The sequence below is a fragment of the Lampetra planeri genome, chromosome 49, assembly GCF_965212315.1.
Source record: "Lampetra planeri chromosome 49, kcLamPlan1.2.h2, whole genome shotgun sequence".
NCBI classification, from domain to species: domain Eukaryota; kingdom Metazoa; phylum Chordata; class Hyperoartia; order Petromyzontiformes; family Petromyzontidae; genus Lampetra; species Lampetra planeri.
Genome location: NC_136155.1, coordinates 9,175,340 through 9,199,645, shown reverse-complemented (window position 1 = coordinate 9,199,645; position 24,306 = coordinate 9,175,340). Strand labels below are relative to the sequence as shown.

Genomic DNA, 24,306 nt, shown 5'->3' with positions numbered 1-24,306 from the left:
GATGTCCAAGTCGTCAGCTAACAGGAGAATCTTCTCCGTGACCATCGCGTCTACGCCGTCTTCATCCATACGGGGGAAGGCCGTCTTCGCCAGCGCCAGGAGACTCGTTCTGTACGCCAGGGGCGACTCCTTTTCCCCCCGCTGGCGATCGTAGAACTGCTGTCTGCACTCAGCTGAAGGCCCGTAGACCCCGGCCAGCAGCTGCAGCGCCATCCGTAACGTGGAGCGCTCCTCCCTCGGCGCCGACGTGAGAGCAGCGAGTGCATCGCTGTCGAGGAGCGCTGGCAGCGCGCAGAGAGCTTCAGCGTCCGACCACTTGGCCATCTCTTGATGGGCGATGAAGCGTCTCTGGAAGCCGCCCCAGTCGCCCTCCGCAGCAACGAACTCCTTAAGCGGAGGCAGCCGTTGTTGCAGCACAGCGTTCGTCGTGGAAGTCTGCAGGCTGCTGTCCCCGGAATTCGGCAGTGCTTCGGCGCGAACGGCAGATGGGATCGCCTGTCGCAGCCGTGATGACGCTCCCTCCGGCGATGACGCGGCTGCCCCAGCGAGAGCGATGTCGGACCCCAGGTAGAGCCCGGCCACGCCCTCCGCAGCTGCCGCGGCGAAGGCGGGAGATTCAAACTTTGAATCTGTCGAAATGGCGGGAAGGCGCACCGGACGTCGGTTGCCCTCGCCCCGTGGTGGTCCACCAGCCCCCAGGCGCGTGATGTTTTCAAGCGTGGCGGCAGCTGCATAAAGCAGCTCCGCCAGCCTCGCGTGCGCCAGCCTCAGTCCTTCTGACGGCAGCTCCTCTTCATCGTGATGCCCCGGTAAGAATGCGTCCGGCTCCGGCTGCACGATATCTTGTTGAGCTGTCTCGGCTCGACAATTTCAGCGTCGTCCTCCCCTTGTGGTACTCCGGCTCGAGCTGTCCGGCGCGTGTCCATTGTTCATAGATGTTCTGACACCAGTTGAAGTACCGTTGAAGACGCTTGACACCAAGGTTGAGGCACACGTATGTTTATTCGTGTAAGCGGTCAGAACAGGACAGCACTAGAGGGGGTATCGGCCCCCTCACCCGGATAGCTGGGGATACTTCGCTAGCTATCCTGATCTGCCTCGTAGTCCTCCAGTTACTGGGCTAGGGGAGGCTGTCTGGGCCGACACTGGTTAGCCGGCCTACGGTACCCGGAGTCCCAGAGACTGACTCTGGGTCGCGGGACCACGCCACTGGCTCGGTCCTGCGCGGCCCTGACAAGGGCGGCGTCTCAGGTGAGTCCAGGGCTTCTAGCTAGACGGTCTTCAGTCTTCCTTCTCCATCCTAATACTGAGCCCCGATCTCTCCGGCTCATCCCCCTTTATACCCCTCAGAGGATCACAACCCCGGGCCACCCCCCAGGCTGCCCGGTGCGGACGTCGTTGCGGGCACCTCCCTGTTAGCACTCACGGAGCCCCGCCCCCTGTGCTTGTTTCCCGTGTGATCCCATGCATACAGCCCTACCCATACAGCCCCTCCGTAACAGCCCTACACTAGTATATTATGTAGGATTAGCAGTGATAAAGGGAGGGAAATAGGATTAGCAGTAATAAAGGGAGGTAAATTTTAAAATAGTACAGAACTGCAGCAGCCAAACCACCGCGTATCAAGCTCGTGCATTATGTGGGCAACAAAAAAGGAGGAGTTTCTAAAGAACTGCAAATGCCCGACTACCATATAATACACCGATGTGAAAAAACTAAATATAAACTACATCAATATAATCAATGTACTCAATATACTATCCAATAGGCTGAGCTATTAACATTAAGTAACTGGGTATACACTAAACTATATAATGACTACCATATAGTAAACTGATAAAAGACTTAAATATAAACTACATCAATATAATCAATAAACTCAATATACTCTCCAATAAGCTGAGCTACTAACAATATACATTACACTTCTATGTTGACACCGTACTATGCACTGCCATAGACAAACCCCAACATTGAATTATACACTGCGTTACTATACACTACCCTATACCTTAGACTGTACATTGTAATATTGTAATATAAACCCTAATGTATACCACACAGCTGAATATTCACTATACAATTATGATACTATATATTATACATTCTATTAAACATCTATTAAACATTACATTATTATACTATTTATTATTATACAATCTACTATACGCCATACCATTGACAGTCGCGTGATGGTACTAAGAGAAAGCAAAGACATATGTCAATGGGAGAGTGGTGAATGGAAACTTGCAGCGGAGCAAAGACTCCGATCCGTGAAGAGAAAACAAAAGCTATATAGTCAATGCCAGCGAATGTAATGCGGTCTGAAAGTCACCGTAAACATGAACACAATCCATCAGGACCCGAAATGGTTTATCACGTCCTGCTAATCCTACATAATATACTAGCATAATATGACTTTGAGACCCCCCCACCACCTACGCATTCCGCAAGTAGTGACTAATCCCATATCTGCATTTTTCATCAATATGCTAAATTCCTCTGTTGATATGTAAACTCCTTTGTCAAGGCTCTCTCCTCCTCTGACCCAGCTTAAAAATACGCTGCCAAGCTTAGCAATGTTCATTAGGACACTGTTTTTCCGACAGCCCTGTTCTTCACCTGAGGACGGCTGCTTGCAGGACTGAATGAACACCCTAACCTTCGCCTAAAACACAGCTTTATTATTTGGCGCTATGTCTTTTTAGTTACATTGTATTTACTTTAGTTTCATATATGTTTACCTCACATTTCATTTTCTTAGACTTCTCGGCCTCAGGAATGTAGGACAGCTGAATTGCTTGCTTTTTAAATCCTTTATATTACGTTCACTTGCTTGCTTGCTTGCGCACTTACGACCGTGCAAATCTTTCGGTCGTTTTTTAACCCACTTCCCGTGATCCAATCGAGCTGACATTTTGCACACAGACTCGTTGTGCGTGACAATTTATTTTCGTGAAAAATGTTTTCCAAAATTTTACACTTTTTAGTAAAAAATAAATTATATTTAATTACCAATTGCTTAATGGTGGCAGGCAATCATATGACCCATAGGTGGCAGCCATCTCAAGCCAGAGGACGAGGACTCTAGCCGCCACGCATATAAAGGATTTATAGTGAAAAACTTTGTTTTTACGGGTTAATTTTCTGCTCACTAGAACAAGCCCTCCCACAGTGCAATGTGTCAGCAACATTTTATTTTACTTTCAATATATTCGTTTATTTAGTAGTAACACATGTTGATTATTCAAGGGTCTATCTGTTACTCAATACTCCTTAGGTAACTATTCACATGCCAATTTAAAAGGTCATGACAATTTTTTTATTCATTTAATTCTCCTTAGGCACTGTGGTGCAAAGTGCAGTCTCCAACTATAATCCACACTCTGGCCTCTCTATGTACTATGAAGGAGGGCCAATGCCCGAAACGTCACCTATTATATTGTTCCTTTAACGGCCATAATGATATTGACAAATGCGTTCAGTTTTTTTTTGCAGTACCGAATAGCCCCGTTAAACAACCCCCCATTTAAAGGTGCAGGCTTAAAAGCAATGGCAATAATGAATGGAGGGGAGGTAGTATGAACGGGAATGGTGGACAGTGAGCGAGGGTATGCGCTGGAGTGAGAGAAGCGGCGGTGGGCGCTGGGCGTGGAGAGGGCGGCCACGGGGATTGGTGCTGACGCAAGAAGGACATGGGGACGGGCACTGACACAAGAGGGATGGCCACGGGGATGGGCGCTGCCACAAAAGAGGCGGCCACGGGGAAGGGCGCTGTCAAAAGAGGGGTGGCCACGGGAACGGGCACTGTCACATGAGGGCATGCGGGACAGTGAAGCCGAGAGGCGGGGGGTGGAGGTTGGTACACTAGGTTAGTTAACAGTGCAAATTATAGACACTATTACTGTAAGGTGTGCTGAGCTATATAGCTCTTTTTTTAGAAGCGACCTAGCTGTTCTGCCTCACGGCAGGGGTTTTGCCTCACGGCATATGGGGGGGGAGGGGGGGCGTATGTACACAGGAATTTCCTGTTTTTGATGCTAATTTTGGTCATGTGACCAGGAAGTTGCGATTTAAGATTCCCGCTCAACCACGCGGGCGTCGGCCATTACACACATAATTCAAGATGGCGGCACACATCGCGTCCCAGTGAAGCCAGCCGCAATTGTCCATTGTGGACTTTAAAAAGCATTGTCTGTAAGTTCGTTTATGTTCTTATAATATTGGCCATACTGTTATAATGTTAGAATGACCGTTATAATGATGTAAATGCCTTTATAATGCTGTTAAATTGTTATGATAAATACGAGGCCTAGTTAACAACGAAGCCTGCAACTTTCCTTATTGTGAATGTTACTGGTAATTTAATAAGTCGAGTCAAACTTGTACCCAAGTAACTATATTGCGATCCTGAGAGCAAGGATGACAAAATATCTCATCCACAATTTAGTGTTATGTGTAATACTGTACATTTGGGGTGCAGTGTGATGAATACACGATGTGCATTTATGTAACATAGCAGCTTATACTCTTGTATAGTTATTCAGTGGTAATGTAGGGGCCTGGTCCATCCAGGATCTATTGTTTAGAAACATGTTATCTAAGACAATGTTATGATGCTGTGGTGTTCATTCATTGTGTTGGTGTTTCCGGGTATTAACAGATGCTGTATCTGTGCTGTTTTCTTACCAGTTTTACCTCGTTAAATTCAATAAATGACGTTTGGAGTCGGACGTTCATCCTGGCTCTGAGGGTTTATTGGGCGCGAGGTTAACTACTCAGCTAGCGGTGCAACGCAGCACACAGCGAGGCAGAGACAGTAAAAAGACACTCTTCTTGAAGCTCCCAGTCAGCCTGCAGAAAGCAAGGAGCTCTCAAGCAGTCAGCCTGCAGCAAGCAAGGAGCTCTCGGGCAACTGGCTCTGCAACAAGTCTACATTAGATATTGTGGTGCAAGCATCACAGCATAGAAAGCCATAATTCAGCAGGGAGAGATGCTGAAGAAAGTGATCTAAGCAATCCAGGACTTCCCATCCTGCCTCAAGAGGACCAAGGGAGTTCAAGGCCCCAAAGAGAGGTCAGGCTGACACAGCGGGCATTGGAAAGCTATGATGCTGAGAAGCAAGACCTTGATGCCAGGATACAAAGGGCATGGGACCAGGTTGTAGCAGATATATCTGAAGCTTCAAACGCCTCAGACACAGTGGCCTCAATTCAGCGGGCCATCCAGCGTGTGAAGGTGAGCAGCTCAAGCTACAAGCTGCTGGCAAATAAATATTTCTCCCTCCTGATGAAGGTGAAAACAGATGAGGGCATTGAGGGAGTGTGCACGCAAGAGCACTTCCTTGAACTGCTCGATGATAATGTGCAGGCAGTGATACAAGATGCAATGGACCGTGTGGAGGGCTTAAGAGAGACACGATCTCAGCACTCTGTCTCATCCATGTCCACCACAAGATCTAAAGGCTCAGCACACTCACATATATCATCTACTAGTATAGCAGCAGCTCAGGCACGTGCAGCAGCAGAAGCAGCAAGAGCCTGTATCGCCTACATGGCTGAAGAGGAAGCCATGCTAATTGAAAAGGCCCGCATACAAGACAAAGCAAGCATAGCAACTGCTGCCGCACGGAAGAAAGCAGAGCAAGAGAGTATACTAGCAACTGCTACCGCACGAGAGCAAGAGAGTATATTAGTGGCTACTGCCACACGGAAGAAAATTGAGCTGGATGCTAAGTTAAGCACCCTACAACTCAAAAAGGAAGCAGCTGCTGCAAGGGCCCAGGCAGAGGTGCTCGAAGCAGCAGCCAACCTGGATAAGGAAGAGAATTGGAGTGAGTTTGGCACTCAGATACCTGTCAAGGACCGTGATCAACTCACCAGAAAAAATATTTTAGACTGGTCTGAACAATGCATCAATGCTCCTCCACCAAACGATACTGAACAAAGGGTGGACGTTCAGGCATTGCCATCTCCACACCGAATGAACATGAATGCTGTCTACGGGAATGGTGGAAATGCATATCCTGCCCTGGCAGTTAGTCGCCGACTCAGCGTTGCACACGAGGAGTCAGACGTGGATGCATCAGGTCAGACCCACATTCCAGACAGTCACATAAAGGGATGAAACCAACGTGATCGAAACCCTTTGGGCCCACAGTCCAACGCCATCGCAAATGACGGCATGCAAGGCAATACAACCAATAATGCCACCTCACAAGTGCCAGTATGGACACACCCTGGATCAGCAGGACTAGGCGACATTGCTAGGTACCTGGCTCACCGCGAACTAAACAACACAGGACTCGTTAAGTTTGATGACCACTCTGAGAACTATCGAGCCTGGATATCTACCTTCAGGAATGTAATCCGAAATGCAGACATCTCTGCAAGTGAAGAACTCGACCTGTTAGTGAAATGGTTAGGAAATGAATCTACAGAGTACGCAAAGAGGATCCGGTCAGCAAACATTGACGACCCCGCCTCAAGCCTGCATGCGGTGTGGGAGAGGCTCGAGGAGTGCTATGGTAGCCCAGAAACTATTGAGAAGGCTCTCTTCAAGAAGTTGCAGAACTTTCCAAAAATCTCTGGTAGGGACAATAAAAGGTTACGAGAGCTTGGAGATCTTTTGATGGAGCTTGAATCAGCCCAGGTTGACCCCTAGTTACCAGGTCTCATTTTCTTGAATACCTACCATGGCGTGAACCCCATCGTAGAGAAATTGCCATTTGACGTGCAGGAAAAATGGAGAACAGCGGGTTCAAGATACAAGTCAGAGCATCAGGTTGCATTCCCCCCATTCTCTTTTTTCTCAAAGTTTATCCGCAACCTGGCTAAGACCAGAAATGACCCGAGTTTCATGTTTGGCACCACGGGGATTTCCAGTCCAGATCTCCCAAAAATGGAAAGAGCAATGGCGAAACGAGGAACAGCGAGAGTGCTAATTTCCGTAAACAAGACTGAGGTCTCTCCTACGAAATTCGCAAACTCCATCCAGGCAACCACCACAAAGAAAAAGATAGAGGATCCAGAGAAGCAATGCCCATTGCATGATAAACCCCACTCCCTCCAGAAATGCCGTGAGTTCAGGAGGAAGCCATTGGAAGAGCGGAAGAACATTCTGAAAGAATTTGAAGTGTGCTTTAAATGCTGTGCTTCTACAAACCACCTTGCAAGGAATTGCAAGGCAGATATCAAGTGCGAGGAATGTGGCAGCGACAAATACGCAACTGCTCTGCACACATTTTACTCGAAACCCAGTGGCACTAAGGCTTCCGATCCCAAAGCAGAGCACGGTGGGGAGCAAGGCGAGACCGCCGCACTCACTTCCTCAATCACAACCAAATGCACAGAAGTCTGCGGAGAAGGCTTCAAAGGAAGATCTTGCTCAAAGATATGCCTCGTCCGAGTGTATCCCAAAGAACATCCTGAAAGGGCAGTAAGGATGTACGCCATAATGGACGACCAGAGCAACAAGTCTTTGGCAAGGTCAGAGTTCTTTGATCAGCTAAGCGTTAGTGGGAATTCCTTTCCATACACGCTCAGAACATGCTCAGGACTGATGGAGACAGCGGGAAGAAGAGCGAGCGGCCTCATGGTGGAAACCATGGATAGCACCATGAAGCTAGCCCTTCCTACGGTGACAGAGTGCAATGAGATACCGGACGACAGGAGTGAGATTTCCATGCCCGAAGTCGCATGTCACCACCCACACCTGAAACCCATAGCAGAATTCATCCCGCCATTGGATCACGTGGCACAGATTTTACTTCTGCTTGGCAGGGACATGCTGAGAGTCCAGAAGGTTCGTGATCAACGCAACGGACCTCACGACGCTCCCTACGCCCAGAGACTTGACCTAGGATGGGTCATCGTAGGTGATGTTTGTCTCGATGGAACACACAAACCAGACCACATTAGCACATTCAGAACGAGTGTACTCACGAATGGACGTACGTCGCTCTTCAAACCGTGCCCCAACCACTTTACGCTGAAAGAGAAATTCGACGATAGAAGTCAAGGCTGTATCATGCAGGCCGACGAAGAAACCTCTATGCTGAAAGATGATGTTGGACATACGGTGTTCGTGACAACGAAGGACGACGACAAACCTGCTCCATCGCTAGAGGATAAAGAATTCTTGAAAATAATGGACAGAGAGTTCTTCCAAGATGAGTCAAACAGTTGGGTTGCCCCTCTGCCATTTCGTAATACCAGATGCCGGCTACCCAACAATAGAGAGCAAGCCCTCTCACGGCTCAACTCACTGCGCCGCACCTTGGACAAGAGACCAGAGATGAAGAATCATTTTGTGTCCTTCATGAAAAACATATTTGACAGCGGTCACGCTGAAGCAGCTCCTCCTCTAGAAGAAGGACAGGAATGCTGGTACTTACCAATCTTTAGCGTGTATCACCCAAAGAAGCCGGATCAGATCAGAGTGGTGTTCGATTCCAGTGCTCAATTTAAGGGCATTTCCTTGAACAACGTAATGCTCACCGGACCGGACTTGAACAACAGTCTCCTAGGGTTACTCACCCGTTTCAGAAAGGAGTCAATCGCCGTAACAGCCGACATTCAACAAATGTTCCACTGTTTCATTGTCCGAGAAGATGACAGAAATTACCTCAGGTTTCTGTGGTACCGCAATAACAACGTCGATTATCGAATTGTTGAATACAGAATGAAGGTGCATGTCTTCGGCAACAGCCCATCCCCAGTGGTAGCCACCTATGGACTTAGGAGGACCGCGCAGGCAGGAGAAGGGGAATTTGGGAAAGACGCCAAGCGATTTGTAGAGCGAGATTTCTACGTTGACGATGCACTTAAATCAATGCCCACGGCCTCAGAAGCCATCGATCTGCTCCAAAGGACGCAAGGAATGTTAGCAACTGCTAACCAGAGACTTCACAAGATAGCGTCCAGCAGCGCAGAAGTGATAAAAGCGTTTCCTTCAGACGATCGTTCAAAAGACTTGAAAGACTTGGACCTTAACGTCAATACACCACCAATCCAACGCTGCCTTGGACTGAGTTGGGACCTGAAAGCGGATACGTTCACGTTCTGAGTATCAATTGGAGAGAAACCTTACACGCGACGTGGCATCTTGTCGATGGTAAACAGCCTGTACGATCCACTAGGATTTGTAGCGCCGGTCACCATTCAAGGCCGTTGGATACTCAGAGACCTTTGTGCTGATACACAAGACTGCGATAGCCCGTTGCCGGAGGAACGGCGACAAGAATGGGAAACTTGGAGAAATTCCTTAGAGGCACTTGAGCAGCTGCAGATTCCACGTTCCTACACGCCCACATCCCTTTCCGTAACCCAACGGAAGGAGTTACATGTGTTTGCAGATGCTTCTATGATGACCGTAGCAGCCGTAGCTTACCTAAAAACCACAAGCGCAGAATAGATCCAGCATGTTGGGTTCATATTGGGCAAAGCCAAACTGGCCCCACAACCGGAACATACCATCCCAAGGCTCGAGCTGTGTGGAGCCGTTCTTGCTACAGAGGTGGTCGGAACTGATCTTAGACGAATTGGACGTCAAACTGGACGCGGTCAAGTTCTACACAGACAGTAAGGTCGTACTAGGCTACATAAACAACTAAACCAGAAGGTTCTACACCTACATCAGCAACCAGGTGGAACGCATCAGGAGATCGACGCAGCCGGAGCAATGGAATTATGTTCCAACTGACCAGAATCCACCAGATCTCGTAACTAGGTCTGTCCCTGCATTTCTGCTGAAGCAAACAATCTGGCCGACGGGTCCAGCGTTCCTCTTACGACGTGACGGTGGCCCATGTACTACCAAAGAGACCTTTGGACTCATAGAGCCCGAATCAGATAAGGAGATTCGTCATCAAGTGACAACTTTCGTAACAAATGTGCGACCAAGAAGTTCACCGAGTCCACACCATTTTGAACATTTCTCGAAATGGACAACGCTCGTGGGAGCGATAGCACATCTAATACATATCGCAGACTGCTTCCATCGCCCGATGAGAGACACCACTGGTAGCTGCAATGGATGGCATCACTGCACAGTGCCACGCACTGAAGACGAGCTTTCCAGAGCAAGGAAATCAATCTTCCGCTGTGTGCAACAGGCAGCTTATGCAAGTGAGATCAAGGCCATCAACAAGGGAGAAGGCCTTCCTAGGGTCAGCACCCTCAGAAAGCTAAACCCCAGAATGGACAAAGACGACTTGCTCAGGATCCGTGGTCGGCTAGGGAATGCAAAATTAGATGAGAATGAACGAAACCCCATCATAATCCCAAGCCAGAGCCACATCGCAATTTTACTTGTGCGCCACTACCACGAGAAGGTAAAGCACCAAGGTCGGCACTTTACAGAAGGAGCAATCCGATCTGCAGGGCTGTGGATCGTTGGAGCAAAGAGGTGCATCGCAAGCACAATCCACAAGTTTATCAGGTGTCGCAAGCTACGTGGAAAACAGGAAGAACAGAAAATGGCAGACCTCCCAGCTGATCGACTCAGTGTGGAACCTCCCTTCACCTCTGTAGAGATCGACGTGTTCAGACCATGGACAGTCATCTCCTGCCGCACCAGAGGAGGGCTCGCGAACAGCAAACGTTGGGCAGTGCTGTTCACCTGTATGAGTACACGATTAGTGCACATCTAAGTCATCGAGTCCATGGACTCTTCGATCTTTATAAATGCACTCTGGAGATTATTCGCCATCAGAGGGCCAGCCAAGCAACTCCGTTCTGATTGTGGAACCAATTTCACTGGAGCATGTAAAGAGCTTAAGATCAATACGGAGAATGTCGAAGATGATTCTGTCAGGAAATACCTTTGTGACCAAGGCTGTAAATGGATCTTCAATCCTCCTCACTCTTCGCATATGGGTGGAGCCTGGGAACGCATGATCGGGATTGCTCGACGCATTCTCGACTCCATGCTATGTGATGTCGGGTCCACGCGGCTCTCTCACGAGGTCTTGACCACTCTTATGGCCGAGGTCTCAGCCATAATTAATTCAAGACCCCTGATCCCAGTCTCAACCGACCCGGAGTCACCATTCATCTTGACTCCTGCTACACTTCTTACCCAGAAGACAGACGTGCTCACAGCACTTACCGAGGAGGCCAGCACTGCAGACCTCTACAGACGTCAATGGAGACAAGTGCAGAGCTTTGCGAACATGTTCTGGCATCGCTGGAAAAACAAGTACCTTGAGACACTCCAAGTGCGCAACAAGTGGCAGTCTAACAGACCAGACATCCAAGAAGGCGACCTCGTCCTACTGAAGGACAACCAAGCCAAACGGAATGAGTGGCCAATGGGCCGTATCCTCAAGTCGATTCCAAGCGCCGATGGAAAAGTTAGAAAAGTCTAGGTTATGATTGCGAAGCAAGGTGTCGCAAGAACTTTGGTCAGGCCCATAGTCGAGACAGTACTACTTCTCTCTCGCAAAGATATGGATAAATAAGTTGACCCGTTGAAGTTGTTATGCATTTGTTTAGATAGGAAATAAATGGTGGCATATCTTAGATACCAGACGGGGAGTGTTCTGCCTCACGGCAGGGGTTTTGCCTCACGGCAGATGGGGGGGGGGGGGGGGGCGTATGTACACAGGAATTTCCTGTTTTTGATGCTAATTTTGGTCACGTGACCAGGAAGTTGCGATTTAAGATTCCCGCTCAACCACGCGGGTGTCGGCCATTACACACATAATTCAAGATGGCGGCACACATCACGTTCCAGTGAAGCCAGCCGCAATTGTCCATTATGGGACTTTAAGAAGCATTGTCTGTAAGTTCGTTTATGTTCTTATAATATTGGCCATACTGTTATAATGTTAGAATGACCGTTATAATGATGTAAATGCCTTTATAATGCTGTTAAATTGTTATGATAAATACGAGGCCTAGTTAACAACGAAGCCTGTAACTTTCCTTATTGTGAATGTTACTTGTAATTTAATAAGTCGAGTCAAATTTGTACCCAAGTAACTATATTGCGATCCTGAGAGCAAGGATGACAAAATATCTCATCCAGAATTTAGTGTTATGTGTAATACTGTACATTTGGGGTGCAGTGTGATGAATACACGATGTGCCTTTATGTAACACAGCAGCTTATGCTCTTGTATAGTTATTCAGTGGTAATGTAGGGGCCTGGTCCATCCAGGATCTATTGTTTAGAAACATGTTATCTAAGACAATGTTATGATGCTGTGGTGTTCATTCATTGTGTTGGTGTTTCCGGGTATTAACAGATGCTGTATCTGTGCTGTTTTCTTACCAGTTTTACCTCGTTAAATTCAATCAATGACGTTTGGAGTCGGACGTTCATCCTGGCTCTGAGGGTTTATTGGACGCGAGGTTAACTACTCAGCTAGCGGTGCAACGCAGCGCACAGCGAGGCAGAGACACTAGCTATCACGAAAGATTTCTCAAGAAGTGGGTTATCATCACGTGGATATTTACAGCAGCCAAATACTCTAAACGCTTGATGTTTATTCTTAATGTAGAGGGAAAAACTGGAGGACCTGGAGAAAAATCTACGTGACCATGCAAACTCCAAATATACAGGTGTCAGGGTCGGAATCGAACCCACAACCTCTTGTATACCAGGCGAGGTAGTTAACATCTCGCCACACACATCACGTATAGTTAGCGTTATCACATTTAGATATATTTAAGTGATTTCGGAAAACGGTTGTGAATTGCGTTTGAGATACGCGCGTGTGTAAATAAAGTCCAGACTGTGATTCGACGACTGGAACTCGATCATTACACCACCAGTCTGGGTTTGACCCAAGCAGTCTGGGAATTAGTGTGTGTGTGTCGGGTGGCAATAATCGATTTGCACTCAAATCTGGTACTGGTATTGTTAGAAACTTTGTTGTACGTGTGGGTTACATTCTTGAAATTGCTCGCAATTGTAAAATTCGCAAATGCAGAAACATTGTTCCAATAGGAGAAATGGGTTTTCGATCTAGGTACGAGTGAACATAGGTGGGAAATGGTAAATATTTAGCAAAACAATGACGACAATAAATCCATAATACATTATAAAGAGCAATGTGTTTTTTTTTTAATTTCCTTTGAGGATGGTGATTTGACAATGATTGAGGTGTTTGTAATTCCAAGGATTTCAGGTGGATGACTCCTTGGGAGATGCAGGTGTTTGCTAGCAACGCACAGTTGTTATCATTTAACACTCTGGAGAGCACTCGCCAATCTTTTTCATGAACCTCACAGTCGATTTATTTATACCAAAATGTATAAAGTAAAAATGCACAAAAGCGAGATCAGAGCGGGATTACTGCGAGACTTGAGGACTAAGCGGACAGCCGAGAGGACGTGCCAGATTTTTGCAGACCATTTCAAACGTAACAACACTCTGCACGCACCTCCCCGGTGTCGGTGGTCTAACACGACATAGTATCATCAGGAATACCAGAGTCTGGCACGCTTGCGAATAAAGAATGAGCCTACATTTAGCAACTCGCACATAGTGAGGGTTTACTATGCAATGTCATTTTTTTTATATAGAGCTCGTGCTAATTGAAAGATAAGAGCAGGTTTTGTGGCCACCTTACTTCCTGATTTCCCACTCCCAAGCTGTGGATGGTCTCAAATATGTCTATTGTGGTTAAGAGGGTGAGAAGGTAAGGGCTGAAAAGCTGGACAAATGTGAAGCATCCTACTCTGGTGCAGTTGTAGTTCCATTTTGTTACAATGCTGTGCTGTAACATAGCCCAACGCATAGCCGTCCTGTGTGCTGTGATGAATAATGCAGTGGCTGTGTGTCACATACACACGGAAGTTAAGATGTTCCACTGGAAGCCGTAGGGCAGGCGCTTTTTCAGCAGGCTCTGTAGAAAAACCATCGCCGGGGTGCCTACACATAACAATAATAATGCTTTCAGTTTAACACGTAGCAGGTTTTCACAACAAATATCCATAAGAGGTATTTTGGGTTATGTCGCGTAAATATAAATGCATGTCGTTAATTCTAGATTTGAAGCTTTCGTGACTGCAAGGATTCATATTCTTAGGTTTTTTCGGTAAAGTCACGTAGGTAAAATTTTTAAATTAATAAAAGTAAAATAAAAATAAAATAAAAATCATGACGTTTCAGAGGCAACAAAAGCTTCCGTCTTCAGGTGGAACTGTCACAGCATGATAGCTGTATCAAGTGAGAGAAATTCCAAGAACACAGTATTTGTATATATACTGGTTGAGGGTGGGAGGAGCCAAGGTAGGCCCTGAATATTATTTTTGTGAGGTTCGGTGCGGCTGAAGCACGCTGTTAGGAATGAGCCTTTGTTGTGTAAACTAGGTGCGGATGATGTAAAGGTGCATGTTAAAGGGACTGAGCCTTTTTGTTATGTAGAGATGATGTGGCTGAAATCGCTGCCAGGAAATGAGTCTTTGTTGTGTAGAATGGTTGACTGAGCCTATTATTATGTAGAGGTGGTGCGCTTAAATCGCTGCCAGGAAATTAGTCTTTGTTGTGTAGAATGGTTGACTGAGCCTATTGTCATGTAGAGGTGGTGCGGCTGAAATCGCTGCATTCCTGACATGCACCTTTACATCATCCGCACCTAGTTTACACAACAAAGGCTCATTCCTAACAGCGTGCTTCAGCCGCACCGAACCTCACAAAAATAATATTCAGGGCCTACCTTGGCTCCTCCCACCCTCAACCAGTATACAGTATATACAAATACTGTGTTCTTGGAATTTCTCTCATTTGATACAGCTATCGTGCTGTGACAGTTCCACCTGAAGACGGAAGCTTGTGTTGCCTCTGAAACGTCGTGATTTTCATTTTATTTTACTTTTATTAATTTTAATTTTTTACCTACGTGACTTTACCGAAAAAACCTAAGAATATGCATGCCATTAAACCCGCAACCACCTGACAGCCAATTAGTAAGGTTTGTCACATAAACAAAACATGCCAATTCGTTACTAGTTCAGCACACCGGTGTGTTGAAGAGTAAACCCACAACGTTAACAATTCAACTACGACGTTTCCATGGTAATTACCACCAGCCTCATCAGGCGACAGCCAGAGTTATGGAGAAATCCTCCAGTTTTGGTCTTTATTAATACTTTCATTTTAGAGAGTGTCATTCATGCAAATAGCATCCCATAACGCTGTACATTAATTATATATCAGGACGAAATCTCATATACAGCCGCGACCAAGCAAATGAAAACCCTACTACTACCAAGCAAATTCTAAAATGAATAAACAAATGAAGAAATGGCACCAAAACAAAAGAAACACAAACAACAAAAGAAGTTATCACAACAAAGATATTAGTCCATTAGGTCTACACATCCCAGACCACAATCCCAACTTCCTTCTGTAATAGGCACAAACCAAGCATGAACTAAGCAATGGATTTCTGCCACTTTTGTGTGCAAAATTTCCTTGCGGTCAGCACTCTGGCCATAGGGTAAGTACGAGACAGTTGGAATTGTCAAACAATACCTGGTAACCATTTTCAGAATCAGTTACCAATTCTGAAAGTCAGGAACTGGAAATTTAATCCAGCGGAATATTCGTAATGCGATGAATGACACGTGCGAATATACAAAGGGTACAGCGGCATGACTCGAGATAAATAATGTGGGTAAATAAAAGGTCAAATTGCAGCCATACAATAGCTTATGCCACTGCTGCAAGAAGGGCCTCCACTAGAAGGAGCTTGAGAGGGTACTTGGCCTACTCTTCCACACTGACGAGCCGTGTTGGAAAGCGGTGTGAGTACCAACACTTTACCCTACCACACGCGACCTGCCGATCAACTAACTGCAGTGTATCCATTTATGTTGCTGGATGGAAATTGGTGGGGGGATTTAAGAATCTTACCCCTATATTCCAACTGCCTCGCTGGGAGATAGAACCTCTGGATGGCAAGTCCAGTTATGGTTATTGATGGAGACATCTTTATACGTGCGGCAAACTGGTTACCGGTTTTGTAGCGTATTGTTTACGTGTTGCTGCTAATAAAACATAACTTTCCACAATCCTACGTCGAGACTTTCAGCTTCCTGCAGTGGCCAACGGCTCGTGTGTGTGAAGGGAATTTCTGAAATGGACCGTATTATGTGCTCTTAAAGAGGCTCGAAATAGTTTTTTGAAAAAGTTCCTCACTTCATAAAAGTCACGTGAGAAGGTGCAACACAAATCCCTGTAAAATACGAAGTAATAATACAGTGTTCTTTGGGTCTTTCGGTAAAGCCACGTAGATAAAAAATAATAATAAAAATAACAACAATATCATGACGTTTCGATCGCAACACAAGCAATCGTCTTCAGGATATGACGTCAGCAGGTAATGACGATTGCTTGTGTTGCGATCGAAACATCGATATATTGTTATTATTTTTTCTATCTACGTGGCTTTACCGAAAGATCCAAAGAATATGAATTCCTGCAGTCACGAAAGCTTTAAGTGAATAAATAATATAGTGGTCTCCGGTTTACGATGCCATTGATTAACGATCTGTCTTCCATAGGGTCCCATTGTTTCTATTAACGCAACATTTTCGATTAACGATATTTACAATATCACGCAGATGCCAATTTCGGCCAATCAGAGCACTCCTAAGTGGACTCAGTAGACCTAAGCCATCCATCTTCTTAGCTGAAGGTAAGACATTTTTTTACGCTCTATTTATGCACCTTGTTATGCTTTATTTCAGGCATGTCGAAAGTCCGGCCCGCGGTCAGATTTCATACGGCCCGCAGCTTCGGTCTTATAATGTGTTATTTATGGCTCGCTAGCTCTGTCAGAATAAATAAATCGTAAAACTTTAAAGATGTAATTCCTCGTTCCGCCACATGGTGGCAGCACCATTCTAATGCTCTCTGGCTCTGCATCCGTGCCGCGAACCCTTCTCGAATCATTTCTGCCATGGCGACTGCAAATAAAAAGAGAAAAGTTGACAGTGAGGGCTGCCGCTTTCAGGAGTGGTGGGAATTACAATACTTCTTCACTGGAAATCGAGGAAATTGTGTTTGTCTAATTTGTAAAGAGACGGTTGCCTTGTTTAAGAATTTCAACGTAAAGAGGCACTACGAGACTAAACATGCTACAACATACGACAAGCTAACAGGGAGTGACCACGCTGAAAAAGTAAAGCAACTTAAAGCTGCTCTGGCATTCCAACAGCGATTCTTCACGCCGGCCTGTGAGTCAAAGGAAAACATCACCAAAGCCAGCTACGAAGTGGCCATGTTAATAGCTAAACATGGCAAACCTTTTACTGAAGGTGCGTTTATCAAAGACTGTGTCATGAAAATGGTGGAGAACATTTGCCCCGAGAAGAAGCAAGAATTTATTAATGTTTGCCTGGCACGCAACACTGTGGCACGGAGAGTTGAGGACATATCGTCAGATATTCAGAGACAACTGGGGGACAGGGGAGTGGCTTTTGATTATTTCTCATTAGCCTGCGATGAAAGCACCAATGCATCTGACACTGCACAAATACTTATTTTTTTAAGAGGAGTTGATGACAACATGAACGTGACAGAGGAGCTGCTTGACCTCAAAAGCCTTAAAGGGAAAACCAGAGGAACAGATGTATTCGTTTCTGTTTGTGAAGCTGTTGATGATATGAAACTACCATGGAGTAAAGTTTCTGGGATCATTACCGATGGTGCGCCTGCCATGGCTGGTGAGCGAAGTGGATTGTCCACACTGATCTTCAATAAAGTCAGCGAAGAAGCAGGCAACGCTATTAAACTTCACTGTATCATTCACCAGAAAGCTCTCTGCGCCAAACATCTCAAATTTGAGGATGTTATGAAACCAGTGGCAAAGGCAATCAATTCTATTTGCTCTAAAGCTCTATACCACCGACAGTTTCAGCAGTTATTGCGTGACAGCCAGGCTGAATATGGTGACGTAATATATCACAACGATGTGAGGTCGCTAAGTCGGGAGTCCGCACGCCAGCGATTTTTCTCTCTCAAAGAGGAAATTGGACATTTTTTGGGTGAGAAGAGACAACCAATGGAAGAAATGTCCGATCCTGTATGGCTGGCAAATCTGGCTTTTTGGTTGACATAACGAAGCATCTGAATGCGCTGAATGTTAATCTTCAAGGGAAAGATGCAGTGGTGAGCCAGCTATATGCTCACATCAAGGCCTTTGAAACCAAACTGCAACTTTTCCAAAAACACTTGTCCCAAACAGAGCCCTGCACCGCGCACTTCCCAGCTTTGAAAGAGGTCATTGACAGTTTCCCACAGGACAACATCGGTGCGCAAATGAAGAGTTATGCAACAGCTATTGCATCACTTTATGTGGAATTTAACAAATGCTATCGGAACTTTGCAGTTATTGAAAATGACATGTTGCTTTTCTCTTCCCCCTTCTCCGTGGACCCTGATGATGCTCCTCCACAGCTGCAGCTGGAGCTCATTGAGCTGCAGTTTGACGATGAGTGCCGCGGGAAACACCAGCAGTGTTCTCTTGTTAACTTTTACCGGCAGCTGGACAAAAGCAGGTTTCCAGAAATGCGGTCATTCGCTAAGAAAATGGTGAGCTTATTCGGCTCCACATATTTGTGTGAGCAAACATTCTCAGTCATGAACTTAAACAAGAACCGATTGAGGTCAAGGATGAGTGACTCCCACTTGCGTGGCATTTTTCGCATCTCAACCACTGCCCTCAAGCCAGACCTGGTCTCTTTACTGAAATCTAGATCTCAGTATCACCCTTCTCATTAGTGTCAGCAAGTTATCTGTTCCTTGATCAATCTGAAATTGAGGGTTTTGAACGGTAACATCTGTCACTATTAACAGTGAAAAGCCTAAAGCACACTAATGCACTTGGACTTATGGCACTTGTTTTATTAAACTCTTGAATGAGATTTGGTTATAACTGTTGATGTTATGTACCTGTAGATGTGACACAAACTCTTGCTTTCTGAAAGATCTTGTAAAAGACAAGGGCAAAATTCACTTGTTTTAAAGTTTAATGATAACAGACCACTTTGCATTACTTATAACTCCAGTTTAAAATGTTCATGAGGCAAATATATTTAACTCATGTTCAATGTTATCTGACTGAATGAAAGGCAGAATTGTGTTTTTAGAGTTGAGTGGCTTACATTGTCATTTGAAAAATAAAGGTAATTGTGACAATGATAATTTTTTATAACAGTGTGCGTTTTCACGTAACTTTTGTGGTAAAAATGTCGGAAGGAACTATTGGCCCCCGGGCATCTTCACTTTATCAAATTTGGCCCTCTTTGCAAAAGTTTGGACACCCCTGCTTTATTTATTCATTATGTATCCATGTTTTCTATTAATGCTTTAATATACTGTTATAACGTTTATTTATTTAAATTGCGTGTTTAAATATTATAAACCATGTTTTTAGGGTGGAAAAGGTCAACTTTCGATCGTCTTGGAAGAAATTAAGCCTTTAACATGTATTTCCGATATTCAATAAACAATAATTTCAATTAACGATGGTTTTTGTGGAACCAATTAATATTGTTAACTGATGGACCACTGTAATTACTATTGAAACAATGTAGTTGAGTTGAGCATCCTTAATAAATCCGTGGCATATCGGCCTTTTTCAAAGAATAAACCTCAAGCTCATTTAATCAGCCATGATTGATCCACTGCTGGGTGAAGGCCTCCCCAACCGATGACCATCTGTTATGGTCCTGCGATGTAACGATCCATCTGGCACCTGAACAAGAGCGAATTTCATCACTCCATCTCCACGGTGAACATCCTCTCGGGTGTGTTCTCTCACTCAACTGGCATTGAACCATCACGCGTCAACCACCGGCCATGCCTTCTAGAGCGTGTCCTGCCCAAGCACTTATTTACAGCATTAGTTAAAATTACATCTCTCATTTGTGTTTGTTCTACGATCCATGTGCTACTCTTTCTGTCTCTCAGTGGCCTACCCAATCTAACTTATTATTATTATTAACAAATTATTCGGTGCACAAAGCACAAACAAAAACTCAACACGTTCATCAATAACACTGTGGCTTTCAAATAATATATATAGCAGGTCAAGTTTTGGGGCAATGGCCCTGGCTTTATTTTTTGAAGAGCCAAGCACATATTAGGTGAGTCAGGCCAATTGTTCCCCATCCCTTTCTTGAGAAAGCAGACATTCTGTAATGTAATTGCCACTATATTAAATATCTGGACTGGAAGTGTCCCAAAACGACTGTGTAAATTAGCTCCAGGTGAAGAGATGGGCCACATGGCATGGGGCCTTACCCAGCACAAGCACCGCGGTCCCTTTCATCAGTGCGAACGAGGTGCAGGCAGAGTATGACTGCAGACCCTGGGTACAATAACAGTGATGACAAAAGTGATGACAAGGTTAAGAACTGCATTGTAGTCGTAGAAATGTACGTGCATATGTTGAACTTCTTTCGCGCTGTACGTAGCCAACCGTGCTAATAAGAGGTGTGGGAAGTAACAACTCCGCGCTTGCATGCTGGAAGACGGGGCTGATAAGTGCTATAGATTTTATAAGGCGCTGGGTGGGACATGGTGCATCCTGGATGGGGGGGGGGGCTGATAGCCGAGGCAGACTTGGGAGTCTGGAGACCGAGGGAAAGACGAGGCCACATGGTGGGAAACGGCTAGGGTAGGTCTTGGAGATCGTGTGTCTACTGTCCAATAGGATAGGTATAAGACTAAAATCTTCTCACAGACCAGTTCATGAACCCACTTTCTGTACTGGCAGCTTGTGGCCACCTCGCAGCTCAGTGACTTCGCACATCTGTGCGATCCACCAACCTTTGCCTCCAAAGCATTGGATCACACGACGCCCAGCTCAATGGTGCTTTTTCTGCAATATTTTGCTGTCTTTTCTTGGATTTTCTGTTTGCACATAGTCACATAGTAACTTTAAGATGTTTTCTTGTTCATGTTTTTGTTTTTTGTTTGTTGCGGTTGCACCCGATTCAAGAGCCGAATGGCTCACAGGGCTATACCTAATAAATGAAACTTGAAACTAATTCCTGCCAAGGGAAGGTGAAATTTCCATAATTTATGGCTATCAATAACGATCAGGGTTCCAATTGCTCGTTTTAAGATACTTAACATACTTTTCATAGTGCTTACTATCTCTCATTCTACATTTGAACGCAGTGCATTTGTTCTTTATGTTCACAGCATTATGAAGTATCTGTGTAGGTATGTATGTTGAACTTCTTTCGCACCGTACGTAGCCAACCGTGCTAATCGGAGGTGCGGGCTCTCTCCCCTTCTGCGATCCAGTTCCCTCAAGCAAAGGAGCAAATGCATAAGTGAACAACGCGGCTCCTTCCCAAACCCTACACATAAAAAATTGAGAATATTTGTTCACACATCCCATCGGCCACACGATCATTTGGGAGTGGACAATTAAATGAGCATAGGTTCAATTGAAGCAAACTCTGGACCGGTTTCAACATGCATTGTCTCATCAGCAGAGTCAGGCTTGCTTGAACCAGTAGTGTCTTGCTTGGGTTAATAAAGCACACTCACACACTGCATAGTTCTGCTGTAGAGCAGAGAGACACATTCTCAGCATGAGTCATCACTTCCCACACGTGCTATGCTTTGTGGATGTTGCACCGCTTTAACCCAGGGATTAGAATGGAGGGTTGGTGGATCATCCGGGGATGGGAGCCCTGAGCTGCCAGTTCTAGTTTTAAACCAGTTGCTGAGCATAGGCCCAAAACATAAATTAGCCACCAACAAACGGCAGGATCAATGTTTCAATTGTATACGCGTTCAGGTTGCTTTTTTTTTTTGAAAAACATTATTATAAGAGCCTGGGAAACGAGATGGCAGGGAACTCCAGAGTGGAGCCGTACAAATGGAGAAGCAGGAAGAGAAGTCGGGGTGAGTGGAAGTCGGGGTGAGTGGAAGTCGGGGTGAGTGGGAGTGAGGGTGAGTGGAAGTGAGGGTGAGTGGGAGTGAGGGTGAGTGGGAGTGGGGGTGAGTGGAAGTGAGGGTGAGTGGGAGTGGTGGTGAGTGGGAGTGGGGGTGAGTGGGAGTGGGGGTGAGTGGGAGTGAGTGGGGGTGAGTGGAAGTGGGGGTGAGTGGAAGTGGGGGTGAGTGGGAGGGTGAGTGGGTGTGAGTGGGACTGGGGGTGATTGGAAGTCGGGGTGAGTGGGAGTGGGGGTGAGTGCAAGTGGAGGTGAGTGGAAGTGGGGTGATTGCAAGTCGGGGTGAGTGGGAGTGAGTGTAAGTGGAGGTGAGTGGAGGTGAGTGGAAGTGGGGGTGAGTGGGAGTGGGGGTGAGTGGGAGTGGGGGTGAGTGGAAGTCGGGGTGAGTGGAAGTGAGTTAGTGAGTGAGTGGGAGTGAGGGTGAGTGTGAGGGTGAGTGTAAGTGAGGTTGAGTGGAAGTGGGAGTGAGTGGAAGTGCGGGTGAGTGGGAGTGAGGGTGAGTGGGAGTGGGGTGAGTGGGGGTGAGTGGGAGTGAGGGTGAGTGGAAGTCGGGGTGAGTGGGAGTGGGGGTGAGTGCAAGTGGAGGTGAGTGGAGGTCGGGGTGAGTGGAAGTCGGGGTGAGTGGGAGTGAGTGTAAGTGGAGGTGAGTGGAGGTGAGTGGAAGTGGGGGTGAGTGGGAGTGGGGGTGAGTGGGAGTGGGGGTGAGTGGAAGTGGGGGTGAGTGGAAGTTAGTTAGTTAGTGAGTGAGTGGGAGTGAGTGGGAGTGGGGGTGAGTGGGAGTGAGGGTGAGTGGGAGTGGGGGTGAGTGGGAGTGGGGGTGAGTGGGAGTGAGGGTGAGTGGGGGTGAGTGGAAGTCGGGGTGAGTGTAAGTGGAGGTGAGTGCAAGTGGAGGTGAGTGGAAGTCGGGATGAGTGGAAGTGGGGGTGAGTGGAAGTGGGGGTGAATGGACGTGGGGGTGAGTGGAAGTGGGGGTGAGTGGAAGTCGGGGTGAGTGGAAGTCGGGGTGAGTGGAAGTCGGGGTGAGTGGAAGTGCGGGTGAGTGGAAGTGAGGGTGAGTGGAGGTGAGTGGGAGTGAGGGTGAGTGTAAGTGTGGGTGAGTGGAAGTGAGGGTGAGCAGAAGGGGGGTGAGTGGAAGTGAAGGTGAGTGGGAGTGGGGGTGAGTGGGAGTGGGGGTGAATGGAAGTGGGGGTGAGTGGAAGTGAGTTAGTGAGTGAGTGGGAGTGGGGGTGAGTGGAAGTGAGGGTGGGTGGAAGTGGGGGTGAGTGGAAGTGGGGGTGAGTGAGTGAGTGAGTGGAAGTGCGGGTGAGTGAGTGAGTGAGTGGACAACCGGGTGAGTGAGTGAGTGGCAGTGTGGGTGAGTGAGTGAGTGGCAGTGCAGGTGAGTGGAAGTGGGGGTGAGTGGGAGTGAGGGTGAGTGGAAGTGAGGGTGAGTGGGAGTGAGTGGGAGTGGGGGTGAGTGGAAGTCGGGGTGAGTGGGGGTGAGTGAAAGTGGGGGTGAGTGGGAGTGGGGGTGAGTGGGAGTGGGGGTGAGTGGGAGTGGGGGTGAGTGGAAGTCGGGGTGAGTGGGGGTGAGTGAAAGTGGGGGTGAGTGGAAGTGGGGGTGAGTGGAAGTCGGGGTGAGTGGGAGTGGGGGTGAGTGGGAGTGGGGGTGAGTGGAAGTCGGGGTGAGTGGGAGTGGGGGTGAGTGGAAGTGGGGGTGAGTGGAAGTGGGGGCGGGTGGACGTGAGGGTGAGTGGAAGTGGGGGTGAGTGGGAGTGGGGGTGAGTGGGAGTGAGGGTGAGTGGGGGTGAGTGGAAGTCGGGGTGAGTGGAAGTGGAGGTGAGTGCAAGTGGAGGTGAGTGGAAGTCGGGATGAGTGGAAGTGGGGGTGAGTGGAAGTGGGGGTGAATGGACATGGGGGTGAGTGGAAGTGGGGGTGAGTGGAAGTCGGGGTGAGTGGAAGTCGGGGTGAGTGGAAGTGCGGGTGAGTGGAAGTGAGGGTGAGTGGAGGTGAGTGGGAGTGAGGGTGAGTGGAAGTGTGGGTGAGTGGAAGTGAGGGTGAGCAGAAGGGGGGTGAGTGGAAGTGAAGGTGAGTGGGAGTGGGGGTGAGTGGGAGTGAGTGGGAGTGGGGGTGAGTGGAAGTGAGTTAGTGAGTGAGTGGGAGTGGGGGTGAGTGGAAGTGAGGGTGGGTGGAAGTGGGGGTGAGTGGAAGTGGGGGTGAGTGAGTGAGTGAGTGAGTGAAAGTGCGGGTGAGTGAGTGAGTGGACATGCGGGTGAGTGAGTGAGTGGCAGTGCGGGTGAGTGAGTGAGTGAGTGGCAGTGCGGGTGAGTGGAAGTGGGGGTGAGTGGGAGTGAGTGGAAGTGAGGGTGAGTGGGAGTGAGTGGGAGTGGGAGTGAGT

General features: G+C 47.1%; 1 protein-coding gene across 2 annotated transcripts in view; it reads right to left on the bottom strand.

Annotated features, from left to right (window-relative positions):
• The window catches only part of TMEM141 (transmembrane protein 141), a 43,497-nt gene that overhangs the window by 17,774 nt on the left and 1,417 nt on the right, over nucleotides 1-24,306 (bottom strand). For both annotated transcript variants that reach the window (XM_078616019.1, XM_078616020.1), the window contains exons 2-3: nucleotides 20,263-20,329; nucleotides 13,798-13,881 (exon numbers count right to left, since the gene is read on the bottom strand). In XM_078616019.1, the coding sequence (XP_078472145.1) occupies nucleotides 13,798-13,881; nucleotides 20,263-20,329 (151 nt within the window). The remainder of the gene's footprint in view (nucleotides 1-13,797; nucleotides 13,882-20,262; nucleotides 20,330-24,306) is intronic.